The sequence below is a fragment of the Apaloderma vittatum genome, unplaced genomic scaffold (genome assembly GCF_000703405.1).
Source record: "Apaloderma vittatum isolate BGI_N311 unplaced genomic scaffold, ASM70340v1 scaffold26153, whole genome shotgun sequence".
Taxonomy (NCBI): domain Eukaryota; kingdom Metazoa; phylum Chordata; class Aves; order Trogoniformes; family Trogonidae; genus Apaloderma; species Apaloderma vittatum.
In genome coordinates, this window is record NW_009709033.1 from 6594 (window position 1) to 20847 (window position 14254).

General features: G+C 49.8%; 1 protein-coding gene across 1 annotated transcript in view; it reads left to right on the forward strand.

Annotated features, from left to right (window-relative positions):
- CDK12 (cyclin-dependent kinase 12) overlaps window positions 1-14254 on the forward strand; it is a gene marked incomplete at its 5' end in the record, with an annotated part of 22190 nt that overhangs the window by 6587 nt on the left and 1349 nt on the right. The window contains 12 exon segments of the mRNA XM_009866781.1: window positions 1-730; window positions 4101-4277; window positions 5172-5311; window positions 5837-6007; window positions 6844-7033; window positions 7923-7979; window positions 8507-8608; window positions 9937-10014; window positions 10490-10606; window positions 11219-11350; window positions 12092-12306; window positions 14020-14252. The exon segment at window positions 1-730 is cut by the window's left edge and continues 146 nt beyond it. Of these exon segments, the coding sequence (XP_009865083.1) occupies window positions 1-730; window positions 4101-4277; window positions 5172-5311; window positions 5837-6007; window positions 6844-7033; window positions 7923-7979; window positions 8507-8608; window positions 9937-10014; window positions 10490-10606; window positions 11219-11350; window positions 12092-12306; window positions 14020-14252 (2342 nt within the window).

Genomic DNA, 14254 nt, shown 5'->3' on the forward strand with positions numbered 1-14254 from the left:
AGAAAAAGGAGCGAGCAGCGGCGGCGGCAGCTGCGGCCAAGGTGGACGGGAAGGAGGCGAAGGGCTCCCCTGTTTTCCTCTCGAGGAAAGAGAACAGCCTGGCTGAACTGAAGGAGTCTGGAACGGAATCGAAAAAGGTCATCAAAACTGTTAAATCTGAAAAATCGTCCTCAGACACGGAATTAGTTAATTTACTGTATACGAACGCAGAGACTAAAGCCCCCGCGGAGACGACAAAAATCAAGGCGGAGGAAAACTCCGAGAGGAAACATCCTGCTCCGGTTCGAGATTCGAAACAGACGGGAACAAAAGACTTGAAGCCTGTAGCGGCGGTAGAGGACCTCCTGTCTCCAAAAGAGACAGACACAGCAGAGAAGGAGGTTCCACCCCCGTTGCCCTCAATAAAATCGCCTCCTCCACCTCTGCCAACGACCACGCCGCCGCCTCCGACTCCGCCGCTGCCGCCTTTGCCTCCGTCACCTGCTGTTCCGCCTTTGCCGCCATCCCAAGCGACTCCCGTTCAGGTCCCTCCTTCAGCCCCAACGTCTTTGCCATCTTCTTCCCACCCAAGGACGTCTACTTTATCCTCTCAGGTGAACTCTCAGTCCTCTGTCCAAGTCGCTGCAAAAACACAAGTGTCTGTGACGGCTGCTATCCCGCACCTGAAAACTTCAACGTTGCCTCCGCTTCCGCTCCCCCCTATTTTAGTTGGGGAAGATGACTTGGATAGGTAAGGTCACGCCAGAGCCTCCCGTTTGCATTTAAAAGCAAAGCCTTGAAACGTTTTGGTTGGTTGGACAGTTGCCGTAGCTGGTCTTGCCGAGCGCACCAAGGACTTTGCCCCGGGTGTAAGTGCCACCTCGCGTGGCCAGTCCTGATTTGGGCCTTGCCAGTTTTCAGGCGGAGGTTTGTGCTCCTGTGCAGGTGGTTACGTCTTGTCTCAATGAGGAAGGGAGATTTGGCTGCTGGTTTAATGCTCCGGTCATATTTATTACAGTAACAAAACGGGGATCCAGAATTATGTGCCCCTTTGCATTGCAGCCGTTCACAGGAACTTATTTTGAGATTGCTTTTTCATTTAATTCCTCTAAAACCTATGCCTAGCAGTTCCAACACAGGAACACAGACCAGAGCTAGTTCTGTTCCAAACTCATCGAACCTACGGGCAGTGCCCGCCTGTACGGAATGGCATCGGTTTAACTGAAGTATTGTCTTTGTTAATGAATCATTAATGCCATACTTATTGATTGAGAAGCAGGCATTGTTTGTCTGAGAGAGTTTGAAAGTGGAAGAACGAACCTTTCTGCTTCCCCTCGTTTCTAATCCGAACATGCGAACTTAATTCTCTCCTGTAATTGTGGCTCTCTCTGCTCACGGTCTTGGCTTCTAATTCGAACTTGTCCAAAAAACCTTATCGTGGGCGATTTGGTTTTGGTGGGGGGGTAACAGAGCAGGATATCCAAAATGGAGATGGAGAAGAAGAAAATCTTTTTTTCTTTTTGTAGCTGTCACTATGTTGTGGTGCTGCTAACAAGGTCATCACTGATATTTTGGGGTTTTTTCTACTCGATCTGCTTAGCCTGTAGCACCCTAACAACTCTGATATCTTTCCAGCCATAGCTAAAGATGTACCAGGTATCTCATCAGTCAGTAAAACGTGGTTTTTTAATGGTCTTACACAAGGGTTATGACTGATGCAGTTACCCTGTGGTTGAAGTGAACACAGTATATTCCGATTCATTTAATTGATTTACATGGTTTGTCCTGGTATTGGTGTAAATTAGGGCAACATTGTCGCTGCGATCAACGTAAAAGTTAGGCTTGTGCCTGTTTGTGTTGCCCTTCCTAGGCTGTGTGATGCTGTTCAGCAAATATCCACTTAGTTCCAACGTGCCTGTGATGAGCAGCAGCTTTTAACAGATTGCGGATGTTTCCCTGCTCATATGCCAGTCTAAGCAAGATCCTGCTGCCGTGGTCCCTGGTTTCCAAACACAGAAGTTGGATTGCAAATACTGGCTTTTATTTTTTAGCCACTCGCACCTAGAGCTCTTTTTTAGCACCCAGGTGTGGCTCAGTTTTGTAAAAGCGTGTTTTGTCTTTGCCATCACTATGAACTTAGGAGTGTGGGCGCTAATACGCTGGTTGCTAAGCTTAGTGAGTGGATTTACAGTGACTTTTTTTTTCCCCCGATAAAAGGACGGGAAATCCTGCTTCGTTTTGCTCAGTCTAGTGGCAGTTGCCTGTGGCACCGACTGCGTGCAGAAGCTCGCTCTTAATTGACTGCCTTCGTATTTTTGAACAAGACTTTTCTTAGATAGACTTTTAGTTTCATACGCCGAGACTGGGAGAACGCTCCAGCTCCAAGACAGGCGTAAATGTAGGATTTGGAAACGTGCTTTGAAGCGTCCGCGCACAAAATATACCTCGTTCAGTAAGAGACCCTTTAACCTTTCTTGATGCTTGCCGGGCTCTTGACACTTACCGTCTGTCCGTAATGCTTTTCGACTTGGCAGCAGTTGAGGTGCTCTGTGGTGTGGCGGGAGGTGGGGAGAAGCTGCGTGGAAGCAAGCGGTGCAGACTTCGTACGCGTTTGACGCTGCTCTCGGAAGCTTCGTGGCTTGCAGAGGTTCCTGGGAGCATCTGGCTGGCTGTTCACAGCCCCAGCGGTGAAAAAAGTGACCCTGACTGATTGTATTCCTGCTCTTTTTGGGGAGAAGTGGATTTGGGAAGTCTTTGTTAGGTGGTTGGTGTTTGCAGTTTGCCATCTTTTTCTGCTTGCTCAACTCTGAAGGATCTGCTCGACTTTCTCACTTGCAGAAAGCCCCCGACGCTCTGGGGGTGCCTGAAGTCCCAGTAACCGTCTCACAGAAGTAGAGCTGATATGCAAATAGATGGCCTGAGCTGTGGGGAACTGAGCACAACCATGTGTGTCAGCGAGGAAAGGGTGACTCTTTGGTAAGAGGGAGAGAAAGGACCTCCTGGGAGGCAGCGCATCTGCAGGGTAAACCAGGTCAGAGCAGAGTCTCTTCCCCCAACGTGTGGTTGTGGGTCCTGGCTGACTCGATCCCACGGTGAAGAACCTCTTCTGAGGTTTCACTTGGGCTCAGTCTTGGTGACGTGATCTGACTGGGTGTCATCCTGCGTGGCGAGGATGTGCAGCGAGTGGGGGCCGAGCTTCAGGCCGTGCAGCTCGTCTGCTCCTGGCATTTCTAGGATAAGGTGCCGCTGGGACTCGGGTGTCAGTGCGCGCTTTCCTCCAGAGCTCTGGGCTGTTGCGATGGGCGATTAGTTCTGCAGCTGCCTGGTGACTTCTTAGCGGCGGGGTGAGGTTGCTCACCCATCTTCTACAGAAGGTGTCCGAGCTCGGTGCCAGAACAGTGTCCTTCCTTGTCTTGCCGGTTTCTTAACTGCATTTCATGGGATATTGTCGCGTGGGTTAGGCGGCCTCTAATAAAATTGGGGAAATGACCTGCCTCCATCCCTTGGTTTATGCAGAGTTCTCTGCGCTGAGGTGTTAGACCTGGTGGTGCTGACAAACAGCATTGGCAGTTTTGGGGAGTTTTTTTACCTTTTTTAAAAGGGTCAGCTTTTCATTTCTCAGCAATTTTTACAAGTTCGAGCTACACTGCAGTCCTTGCTAAGAAGTTAAAAGTTACTTACGTAGAGGGATTGAATTCTAGGTTCGTATTTATAGTGGTCCTTATCCAGTCATACGTTTAATTTCATTATGATAAATGGGCTAAATAGAGGAAGTAGGGGTCGGAAAGTGGGTGCTGGCTGATAACCTGAACTGTCCTACAGGAAACTCAGAATAATCACTCAGTTGTGCAAATTGTGCAAAGTCTAGTTGCAAGAGTTGTGTGTGTATTTGAAGCTGGCGCACTCAAACCTGACACTTTTCCCTCCTGAAGTATTATCGCTGTAAGATGTGAGGCTGTTCTGTTTTATACCTGGCAATGCTAATTCTGACACTTAAACTTGGGCTCCTAACTTTGCGTGCTGGGATAGAGAGCTGTTGTCCTGCAGTAGGCTTTTTTTTTCCATTTGTTAACTGACTGTTAAGTCTGACTTTTGTATTGTATTAACTTTTCGGAGTTTAGTCCTAAAGAGATTCTTCCTCCAAAACCTGTGAAGAAAGATAGAGAGCAGAGACCACGACACTTACTCACGGACCTCCCGCTCCCTCCAGAGCTCCCTGGGGGGGACCCATCTCCTCCTGACTCCCCGGAACCAAAGGCAGCCACACCACCTCAGCAACCCTTCAAAAAGAGACCAAAGTAAGGCTGGTGTTTTGTTTTGTTTTTTTTTTTTGACTTTCTGGAGTTGTTGGGTTTGCTCTTTCTTCACGCAGATGTTGGTCAAGGTTTCTGAAGCTTTAGGCCTCTGTGTTGAAATTGAATCTGGCAGCTCCCTCAGCTCCCAGCAGCCTCTCCCCTCTAATAAATGGGGAGAACACTTAACGTGCGCTTACCTGCAAATCTTTACCCAGATGTAGTTCAGACTCAAGTGAGTGCTGTCTTTATTGAGGGAAGTGAAATGTGGAGAAACCAAGCTCATATTTCTTGTGTGCTAGCTGCACTTCCTTGTAAATAAAAACCAAATATCCAGTGTTTTTGCAGAAGATTGTGGACACTGATTTTTATCCTACTGTAGTATAATTCTTTGCTATTTTTTGAAGATACTGGTTTGGTTCTCTTTCAAGCTACCCTCAGTTAAAAGCATATCTTGACATCTTTGTAGAAATCAATGTAGCTAACTGCGTGCCCTAGGTAGGCTATAGCAAAATGCTATTTGAGGAGGAATTGGGGTGGCATAAACTCTTATTTCGCTTGTCTTCCCCGTGCTTTGCACTCCTTACTTGCCCAGGAGGAATTGCCCGTTAGCCGTACACAGCTGATAAATGCGTAACCGAAGCGCAGAGATCTGATAGCGGAGCCTTCTGGCCAAAGCGTTTTGATATCGTGAGTTAGGCAGAAGGATAATATTGGGGTACAGCAGTGCCCAGGGCTGGAGGAGTTGGGATTATGTAGCACAACTCATTAAGCTCCTCCGCTGTTAGGAGTGTAAAGACAGGGTGCTTTTTGGTTTTGGGGTACAGCTTAAAACAGTCGGGTGATGTTTGTTCCGAGGCAGAGCCCTGGGGTATCTGACAGCTCTCTTCCTTCTTCCAGAATCTGTTGTCCTCGGTATGGGGAGAGGAGGCAGACGGAGAGCGACTGGGGGAAGCGCTGCGTGGACAAGTTCGATATCATCGGGATTATTGGAGAAGGGACGTACGGGCAGGTGTACAAAGCCAAGGACAAGGACACAGGTAAGGATCCGGGTGGCTCCTTCAAGACCTGGTTACCGTGGGTGTGCTCAAAACCCAACGCTGCGTCAGTGGTGTTGCTGGTTAATCACGAATAAATACCTGTAGAACTAGAAATGGCTCCAGCTCTGGAATATGCATTTACATCGTGTGTTTCCAAAAAAGGCAAAAGAACAGGCTCTGAAATCCTGGTAATGGCACATGAGTGCCTGGCTGCTGGCTCCCGTGCCGCTGTCAGACTGTGGGAACGTTCTGTCACAGCTTGTGAAGGGCACCGCCGTGGTTTCTGGGGCAAACTGGCGCTCACCTGCGGAAGCAGGTTAGGAGGAGCACTGCCCTCACCTGCCTTGAGTTCTTGGTGTGATAGCTTCTGCCAGAGCGGTTTAACAAAAATTAGCGGGTGGTAACTAAAGCTGCCTCTGCTCTCGATGTTGACTGGGCTCGAAGCTCCTTTCACCTTCCCCCTGAAGCCTGCGGAGCTGTCGGCCGCGGCGTGGCAGGGGCTTTGACGCTGGCTTCTTCTGGCAGGTGAATTGGTGGCTCTCAAGAAGGTGCGGCTGGACAACGAGAAGGAAGGCTTCCCCATCACGGCGATCCGCGAGATCAAAATCCTCCGGCAGCTGATCCACCGCAGTGTTGTTAACATGAAGGAGATCGTCACGGACAAACAAGATGCACTGGATTTCAAGAAGGACAAAGGTAGTAGTTGCCGCTGGGTGTGGTTTGGGTTAGCCAAAGAGGTGATGCAACTCCACTTGTTTATTCTTTGTTGTAAAACTAAAAAATCTAAACTCTGGTGGAGATTTCCTCTTTTTTTGTTTTTTTTTGTTTGTTTTTTTTTGCATTCCCCCTTGATGCATAGTTCCAGCAAGTTTGGCAGCTGGATTTGGCCTCACATCGAAGGATAGGGGCCAGTTAGAATGAGATGTCGCACTGCGGAGCAGAAGTAAACAGGCCTTGAAAGGTTACGTTGTATTCCTGTAGAGTCACAAAAGAGCAATCTTTAAAAAAAACCAAAAACCTTTATAGGGTCACTTTTAACACCGACTAATAGAAACATACTTAGTGCGAGAAGTTTTGTGTCACTGTGGAAGGAGGGTGTTCTAGCATCACTCTGGCTTTTGTCTGGGGCCTTCTCTTCCGTGGGTGAGAAGGGAACAGCACACACATCGGTTTGAGCTGAGCACAGCAGTGGTCTTTTCAACAAACGAGCTTGAAAGGGAAAAAACAAACAGACAGGTAAACGTGACCAGGATTTCAAAGGAATTTATTTGGGAGTATATTTTGATTTCAGGTGTCAGCTTGATGCATTAGAGGGGCTACTTAATTGTTTTGGGTTTTTTCTGCCTTTGAGTTAAAAAAAAGAAAAAATTCTAGGATGCCCAGTAAGCCCTAAACATCATGAGACTGTGCTAAAGAAAACGCCAGCAGAACGATCTGGAAAAAAAAGAACTACTTCAACAACTGAATCTGCTTTCATTCCTCCTTTCTCGCTCCTCTGTTGTTTTAAACCATTCCTCTCTTTGTTACCCCAGGTGCCTTTTACCTGGTGTTTGAGTACATGGACCATGACCTAATGGGGCTGCTAGAATCCGGCTTGGTACATTTCTCAGAGGACCATATCAAGTCTTTCATGAAACAGTTAATGGAAGGTCTGGATTACTGTCACAAAAAGAATTTCCTTCATCGGGACATTAAGTGCTCCAACATCCTATTGAACAACAGGTAACCTCGGAGCAGAGACACTTCTGTCCAAGCTCTGCCCTGGCTTTGGCTGAGAGCGCAGCGTTGTCTGTGCCTCGAGGGGCAGGAGGTGTTGCTCTGCTGCGGGGAGAACAACCCCACGCGTTTCCACTTGCGTGGCGATGGTTGTGACGAAGCGGTGGCTTTCCTGGGTGCTGCTGCTGGCTGAGCACAGCTCCTGCTGCGGGGCTGAGCTGCCCCAGCGCCCCAGGGAGGCGCTCGCTGTTAGCAGCTGTCCCTCCACGTGAGGCCCTCTGCTCCCCGCTCTGCCGCTCCTCACAGATAAATTCCTTTCATGCTGACTTGAAGTAAATGGGTCTCTCTGCGTGTACTTGGTCTCCATGGTGTTTTGGCAAAAATGCCGTTTATTGGAAGCGCTCGTATGCAGAGAAACCATTGCGGGTTAAGGTAGGAAGCAGCAGTTCTCCACGATGCGCTCTCTACTCTAGATAGCGATGGTTGGCGGTAACGTAGTTCATCACAGAGCACGTAACAATTATCCCTTTGCTGTAATTTTTTGATCTTTATCTGGGTACCCATAAGAAAACTTCAAGCCTGTGAGAATAACATTGTTCCTAAGTGCGTCTGCGTGTCTGGATAGCCATCTGAAATATTTCTCAGGGACACTGGCCTGTCGGGAGGGGATTGTCATAGAGATGAGACAGAATTGTTGCTACTGCTGTTGTTGTTTCATTTCATTGAAGCATTAAATAGGGTCTGGAAAATTAAGACTGGCATATCCAAAAGTCATTACTGCCAACGTTGCTTTGTTAGGCCTTTCTGCTACATGGGGGGGATTTTCTTATTTTTCCCTGCTTGCAGCGTGCGAGCCCTGCCCTGATTCAAACCGGTGACTGTTTTTCTCTTTCAGTGGGCAAATCAAACTTGCAGATTTTGGACTTGCCCGACTCTACAGCTCAGAGGAGAGGTGAGGCATAGCGGGCTGGGGGAAGGGGGAAGGGGCTTACGCTGGTGGGATGAGCTCCTTTCTCCTTAGGATCCACATAGTCCCTTCCCTTGGAAGTCCTGGCATTGCCTGAGAACTTATTTCAGTGTAAGTGGTATGATGCAGCTCCAGCTGTTGGAAAAACGTATTCCTGGCTGGTATTAATAGCTCTTCATGAGACAAACCAGCTGAGAAGGAACCAAAACATCATCTCTGCTTGCCGTGGACCGTGTTTTGCTTGGAGATCGGTCACTCTTCAGCCATGGCAGCCTGCTGCTGCCTCTTGCAGTCTTGGGTACCACAACACTGTCTTGTGCACGCAGGCAGACCCATAAAATCTGTGATATCAGCTTTGTTTAACTCAGGCAGGTGCTGTGGAAGTCCAGGCACTTGAAAACCCACTGCTTCTACTTATGTGCTGACCTCTGCAGTTAAAAGCTAAAAAATAAAAAAGTTTGTGAGGGATTTGTGTCTCTTCTCATCAGTTTTGTTTGTGTCTTTCATTTCAGCCGTCCGTACACAAATAAAGTGATTACGTTATGGTATCGACCTCCAGAATTGCTGCTAGGTGAGGAGCGTTACACCCCGGCCATAGATGTGTGGAGCTGTGGGTAAGTGCCTGGGTTGTGTCTTTTGTCCTGGGTGGGGTGTGGACATCAGCACAGGAGTAGTTCTCGTGGAAGGTGGTCTTTGATTTGTGCTGATTTCTGAAGCTGAGTCCATTCCAGCTCGGCAGAGAGTTGTGACAGCATAAGAATGCTTCCGAAATTCTACGCTTTGAGGATGTGTCACCTACCTAGAGCTGTGCAATTTAGTAAAAACTCCCAAAATTAGACTTTTCTTGGTACTGACATGTGAGAGCGTTTCTCTCTACTTGACAATCTGACCAGCCAGCCCGTGGTAATGACGTACCACTAAGATCCAACGCGGTGACAGACTTACTCTGTACTGGTCGTAGCTTTAGTGTGTGGTTTTAATGACCTAATAGAGAGTTTTTTCTACAAGCTCTTCAGATTACTCTGTTTGTCCCTTGATAATTTCAACCAAATCTAGGAAACATTTTAAAGTAGAGATTTCAGGTTTCTAGTAGTTGTAGGGAGCCCTGTGAGCAGGAGGAGTCTGGGCAGTTCAGCCACAAAGATGGAAACTTTTCTGAGTGATTCAGAGCCAGAGTCTTGAGGATTCAGCATTCGGAAGTGGGACTGGATTTCCCAAAGTGCGTTCTTCCCCTTGTGGTTTTCGCAGGTAAACTTTCAGCAGAGCTTAGTACAACACAAAGGTTTGGTGAAAGCCAGACCCCGGTAATTACTTCTGGAAACTCCGGCCATGAGGCCCAGTTGCTGCGCAGCGTCAGGTGCCAGCCCCGTTCCAGCAGACAGGTGCCTCCAGGGGCCCACAGCTATATTTGGCACCGATTGTCACTGCTGTCGGGAGGCTTAAGAGGAGACGTTCAAGACTAAATGAGTCAGAGTTGTCCCCTCCCTCCTTCTCTTCTTTCTCTTCCAGCTGCACAAACGAGCGCGCGTGAAGCGATAGCCCGCGCTGGCGACAGCAGCCAGTAAGCTGCTGGCAGCCCAGGAGAATTGGGGCCAGCGGATAGATTCCCCCTGTAAAGCTGAAAAGATAAATGGGCTGAGTGTGGAGGAATGGGCTGCCCGGCTGTGTTTTCGTGTCGCGCTACCGACACATCCTCCTTTCCCTGCAAAGAGTTGAGGCGTGACGCCTGTGACGTGTTAGCCAGCCTGCTAGTGACACTTATTTCCCAGCTGCGTAGAATCGGTGCCTCTGTACACATAGGTTAGTTTGTCAGTTCTCAACTACAAGCCCTGATGCAAATAACTCTCCTCGGGCAAACCTGCCTCCGAACAGAAACGCTGCAGTGTTCAAACCATCATCCCAAGGGTTTGCTGTCGTGACCTCTTGCTTTTCCTCTTTCCAGCTGTATCCTCGGGGAACTGTTTACAAAGAAGCCTATTTTTCAAGCCAATCTGGAACTGGCTCAGCTTGAATTAATCAGGTAAAGGATTGCCCGTGCATGCCTATGAGAAGAGGTGCTGCAGAAACTGCTCGTGCGCACAGCTTCTGTTTTACAAGAGGACTCTTTCTCTAACCTGCCTGTGAAATAGGACTGGGAAATTGTGCACAGTTAGGCATTTAGGTGGTCACGCCTGCTGCTGAGTGTGTGGCTGCTGAGGTATGCACCCTCAGGAAACTTTCCTTGTTAGTTGAGTGCAAAATCTGCGAACGTAAATTACATCTCGTGCTGAAAATTTGTTGTGCTGGGTGGTTTATAAACTCAAGGTACACAGTTTTTTCCTCTTCTCAATACCTCCCTTTTAACCTGAGGGTTCTGGAATCTCCATTGAAGTGTGCCCACACCTAAGTTATCGGTACAAGCAGCTGCTTAGAACAGAAAGTTTTCCCCTGGGTTGGTGACTCTTGTCTGAGCTGCGATCCATCTGCTGATTCTACTCTGCTTTTCTGGTTCCCAGCCGGCTCTGCGGGAGCCCGTGCCCGGCGGTGTGGCCAGACGTCATCAAGTTGCCCTACTTCAACACTATGAAACCGAAGAAGCAATACCGAAGGCGCCTGCGTGAGGAGTTCTCCTTGTGAGTTGAAGTGGCTGCGTGGGGGTTATCGTCTTCTGTTACATTGGTGTGACTCCTCTGCTGTCCTTGGCTCTGGTCTACCTGGCAGGCCAAAGCAGGGCTTCCCCGGCTCTCCAGGAGGGCATCTCCTGTCTGGGGAAGGCTAGAATTGGGGTCACTGTCCCCTTTCTAAATACCTGATGTGCTGCAGGTGCTTTCCAGAGAGAGTTTGCTCCTGGGAAACACGCTTGACAGCGTGCTGCTCTCACAGCACTGAGCTCTCTATCTTCAGAGACGTGCTCTCTGCAGGGAGACTATAATCGCGCAATAATCTTGCGGGAAGAGTTGCACTGGTCTAGCTGATGTGATGGTGTTGGGTCATAGACTGGACTTGATGATCTCAGAGGTCTTTTTCCAGCCTCAGTAATTCTGTGACTCACAAATGTCAAAAATTAATCTGAAAAATATTACGTCTCTGCCTGGTCTGTTGACGCCTTCAAGCTGCAGCGTCATGCAGTGATAAATTTTGACGGCGTGGATTTCTCTTAGAACCGAGGCGTTTCTCTGAGAGCGGGCTTCTCCCCCTGCTCAGAACCCCCAGTAACTCAGCCCTGTTCCCCCCTCCCTGCGCAGCATTCCCTCGGCTGCTCTCGACCTGCTGGACCACATGCTCACGCTGGACCCCGGCAAGCGCTGCACAGCGGAGCAGGCCCTGCAGAGCGACTTCCTGAAGGACGTGGACCTCAGCAAGATGGCACCTCCAGAGTAAGTCCCAGCTGGCGTCCTCCGCCACAGCAGGCTCTCCACTAACGGGCACGGGGAAGGAGCCGCTGGCTTTGGGGCTTTTTTCAGTGAGAATTAAGCTCTGATTTCTGAGTCATTTTCTCGACCCCACTCTTGTGTTTTGTCGTACGAGTAGCTCTTCCTGTGCTGTCGATTTTCTGTTTGATAAGGGGCTGGTGTGGTAAAGCTCAGCTTCATGCTTGTAAAGCGCTCTAAAACTCTCTTGGAAAATAAGTGAGAGTAGCGTGTAGCATCTCCCTGTCCTCTGTCGTGGAGGGCTGGCCAGGCCTCGTTTGTGCTGCTCATTAATTGACTAGAAGAGTGGCTGCTGAACACCCTGCAGCCCTTTTCCTGAGCTCCAGTCAAGCAGATTATAAAATTACTGCGGCTGCTTTGCATGCAGGTGTGGCAGTAACTTTGGAGATTCTTGTTTCCTTCAGAGTTACTAAAGGCATCCGCTTTCTTAAAGCTCTCTGGGGCTCGTGTGTGCTGTAGCTAACCCAGGCCATTCAGGGGTGAGGTCTCAGGGCAAATTAAATGAATCACGTGTAATTACGCTGCCTTTCCAGACTGTAGGACTTGCTCAGTTTCTCAGTTCAGCAGTACAGTTGCATTCAGAGGAACATCCGTGCTTCTCTTACGGCACTAGCAATTTTCTATGGTCTTTTAGGATTAAATGGGTTTTCTTGCCACGTTTCTTAACCACCAGGTGTTCTCTTCCAGCCTTCCCCACTGGCAGGATTGCCACGAGCTGTGGAGCAAGAAACGCCGACGGCAGCGGCAAAGCGGGATTGCAGTGGAGGAGCCACCATTATCAAAAGTTTCTCGGAAAGAAACTACCTCTGTTACAAGCACAGACACTGTCAAAAACAGCAGCAGTCCTGTGCCCCCACAGCCTGCCCAGCTCAAACCAGAGGCTGGTGCTGGAGATGCAGTAGGTCAGTGTCTGGGCTGGGCTTGTGTGTTACCTCCCTGCTCCCTCTGGCCTGGGCGTGGGAAGCTGTTTTCAAGCCAGTCTGGTTCCTTCAGCCCTATTGCTACAGAAGGGGCATTCCAGAATCTTCCTATCCTGACTTTTTTTTCTTTTCCTCCTTTATTTTTTTTTTATTTGTTTCCTGGGCTGTGAAAACTATTTGCTGCAGAGCGTTCTGGCTTGTCTTCAGAAGTCGCTCGCTGATGAGCTGAGTGTGAATTTGCTCAGAGAGTTACTCTGTTGGTTCCGAAGCACCGCGCTTCCGTAGAGAGTTACAAAAAGGTGTCACTGAGTCACTCGGGCCAGCGAAGTACCAGATCGTAGGGCTGGAAGGTACAGCTGTGTGCAGGGTGTGCAGATGAGCTGAGGTTTGATCTTGTTGATCAAACTCTATAAAGATGAGGAGGCTGGTGGCTGGTGGGCTGAGCTGTACGTTACTGCACTTTGCTTGTGATGGAAAAGATCCCTTGGTCATAGAGCTCACAGGAGCAGGACTTGTGCGCTGATTCCAAAACCACGACCAACCTTTCCGTGCCTAGAAAACAGTCGAAGGGGAAGTATTTTGAACCCTGGGAATGTAGAGATGTACAAAGCTGCCTGGAAGCCTTATAAAAACCCAGATATGGGCTAAAGCTTCCTTTGTGTCCAATGTTGTGCTGACAAGTAACGAGGAAGACAGTTCTTGCCCCAGGGAATGCACAATCCGTGTGTTCAATGAAACATGGCAGATGGACAAAAGGTGGTGGTTGGATTAACAAACAGCTGAGAAAAGCGAGTGTCGCGTTCTTAGTTGCCTACCGGCGAGAGGAGCTTAATTTTAAGCTCTTAAAACCCGGCCTTTGCACCCTTCTTCCCCAGAAAGTTTGACTTACAAAGTCAGTGTCGGTGTGAAAGGCCGCCCTTGTCACTTGTCACTCCGGAGGCTCCGCTCCAGCACGATGCGGGGAGCGGGTGGTGCCACTCAGGGGTTGTGTTTTAGACTAACCTGGATACTGGCAGATCAGGACAGAGCCCTCTGTGATCCCAGGCCAGCTTTCAGCAAGCAATTGCCTTCTGCTTGTCCTAATTTCTCCTGCTGTGTCAGTGGAACACACCCTTCCTCTGTCCCAGGCAGCAGCAGCTTAGCTCCATCCTGGCAAACCTGCTCTGTGGTGTGGGGCCGAGCGCTGTCACGCTGTGGGGCTGAGCTCCCATCACACCCTGTCGCTCCTGTTGCCGGTGGACTGAGGTTTTCCGTCTGCATCAGGCGTCCTCAGGTTTGCTGCCCTGGCTGGCAGCGTGCCCAGTCACCAGCCTGATTTTTGGGATGCCCTCGGCTCGCTCCACCGAGTTACGGGGTGGTTTGGCTCAGCGGAGCAGACTGGAAGGGGTGGGTTGCGTTGGTAGATGTGGGCAGCGAAGGGTTCTGTGGGTGGCGCGGCCCCGAGCGGGTGCAGTGCGAGTGCGGTGCCACGGGGTGCTGCTGTAGGGCTGTCCAGAGCCGATCCAAGTCTGGAGGGGGCAAGAGAATGGTGGAAAACTGAGCGAAACTTCTCCTGGAATCCTCCTCAGGGAGCCTCTGTACCTTCCCAGGGACACGGAGGAGAAGTGGTTCTCAGTACGTGCAGCGTCGCGGTTGCAAACCACCGCAGTGTAGCTCTGCCTAACCCTCCCGCGATGCTTCTCACGTTCCCTTTAGGCCTTGGAGAGATCACCCAGCAGCTGAATCAGAGCGAACTCGCCGTTTTACTGAACTTGCTGCAGAGCCAGACTGATCTGAGCGTCCCACAGATGGCCCAGCTGCTGAACGTACACTCGAACCCGGAGATGCAGCAGCAGCTGGAGGCTCTCAACCAGTCCATCAACGCTCTGACAGAAGCCACGACGCAGCAGCACGAGTCTCAGGCGGCGGCAGCCGTGGGGGCAGGCCGGGG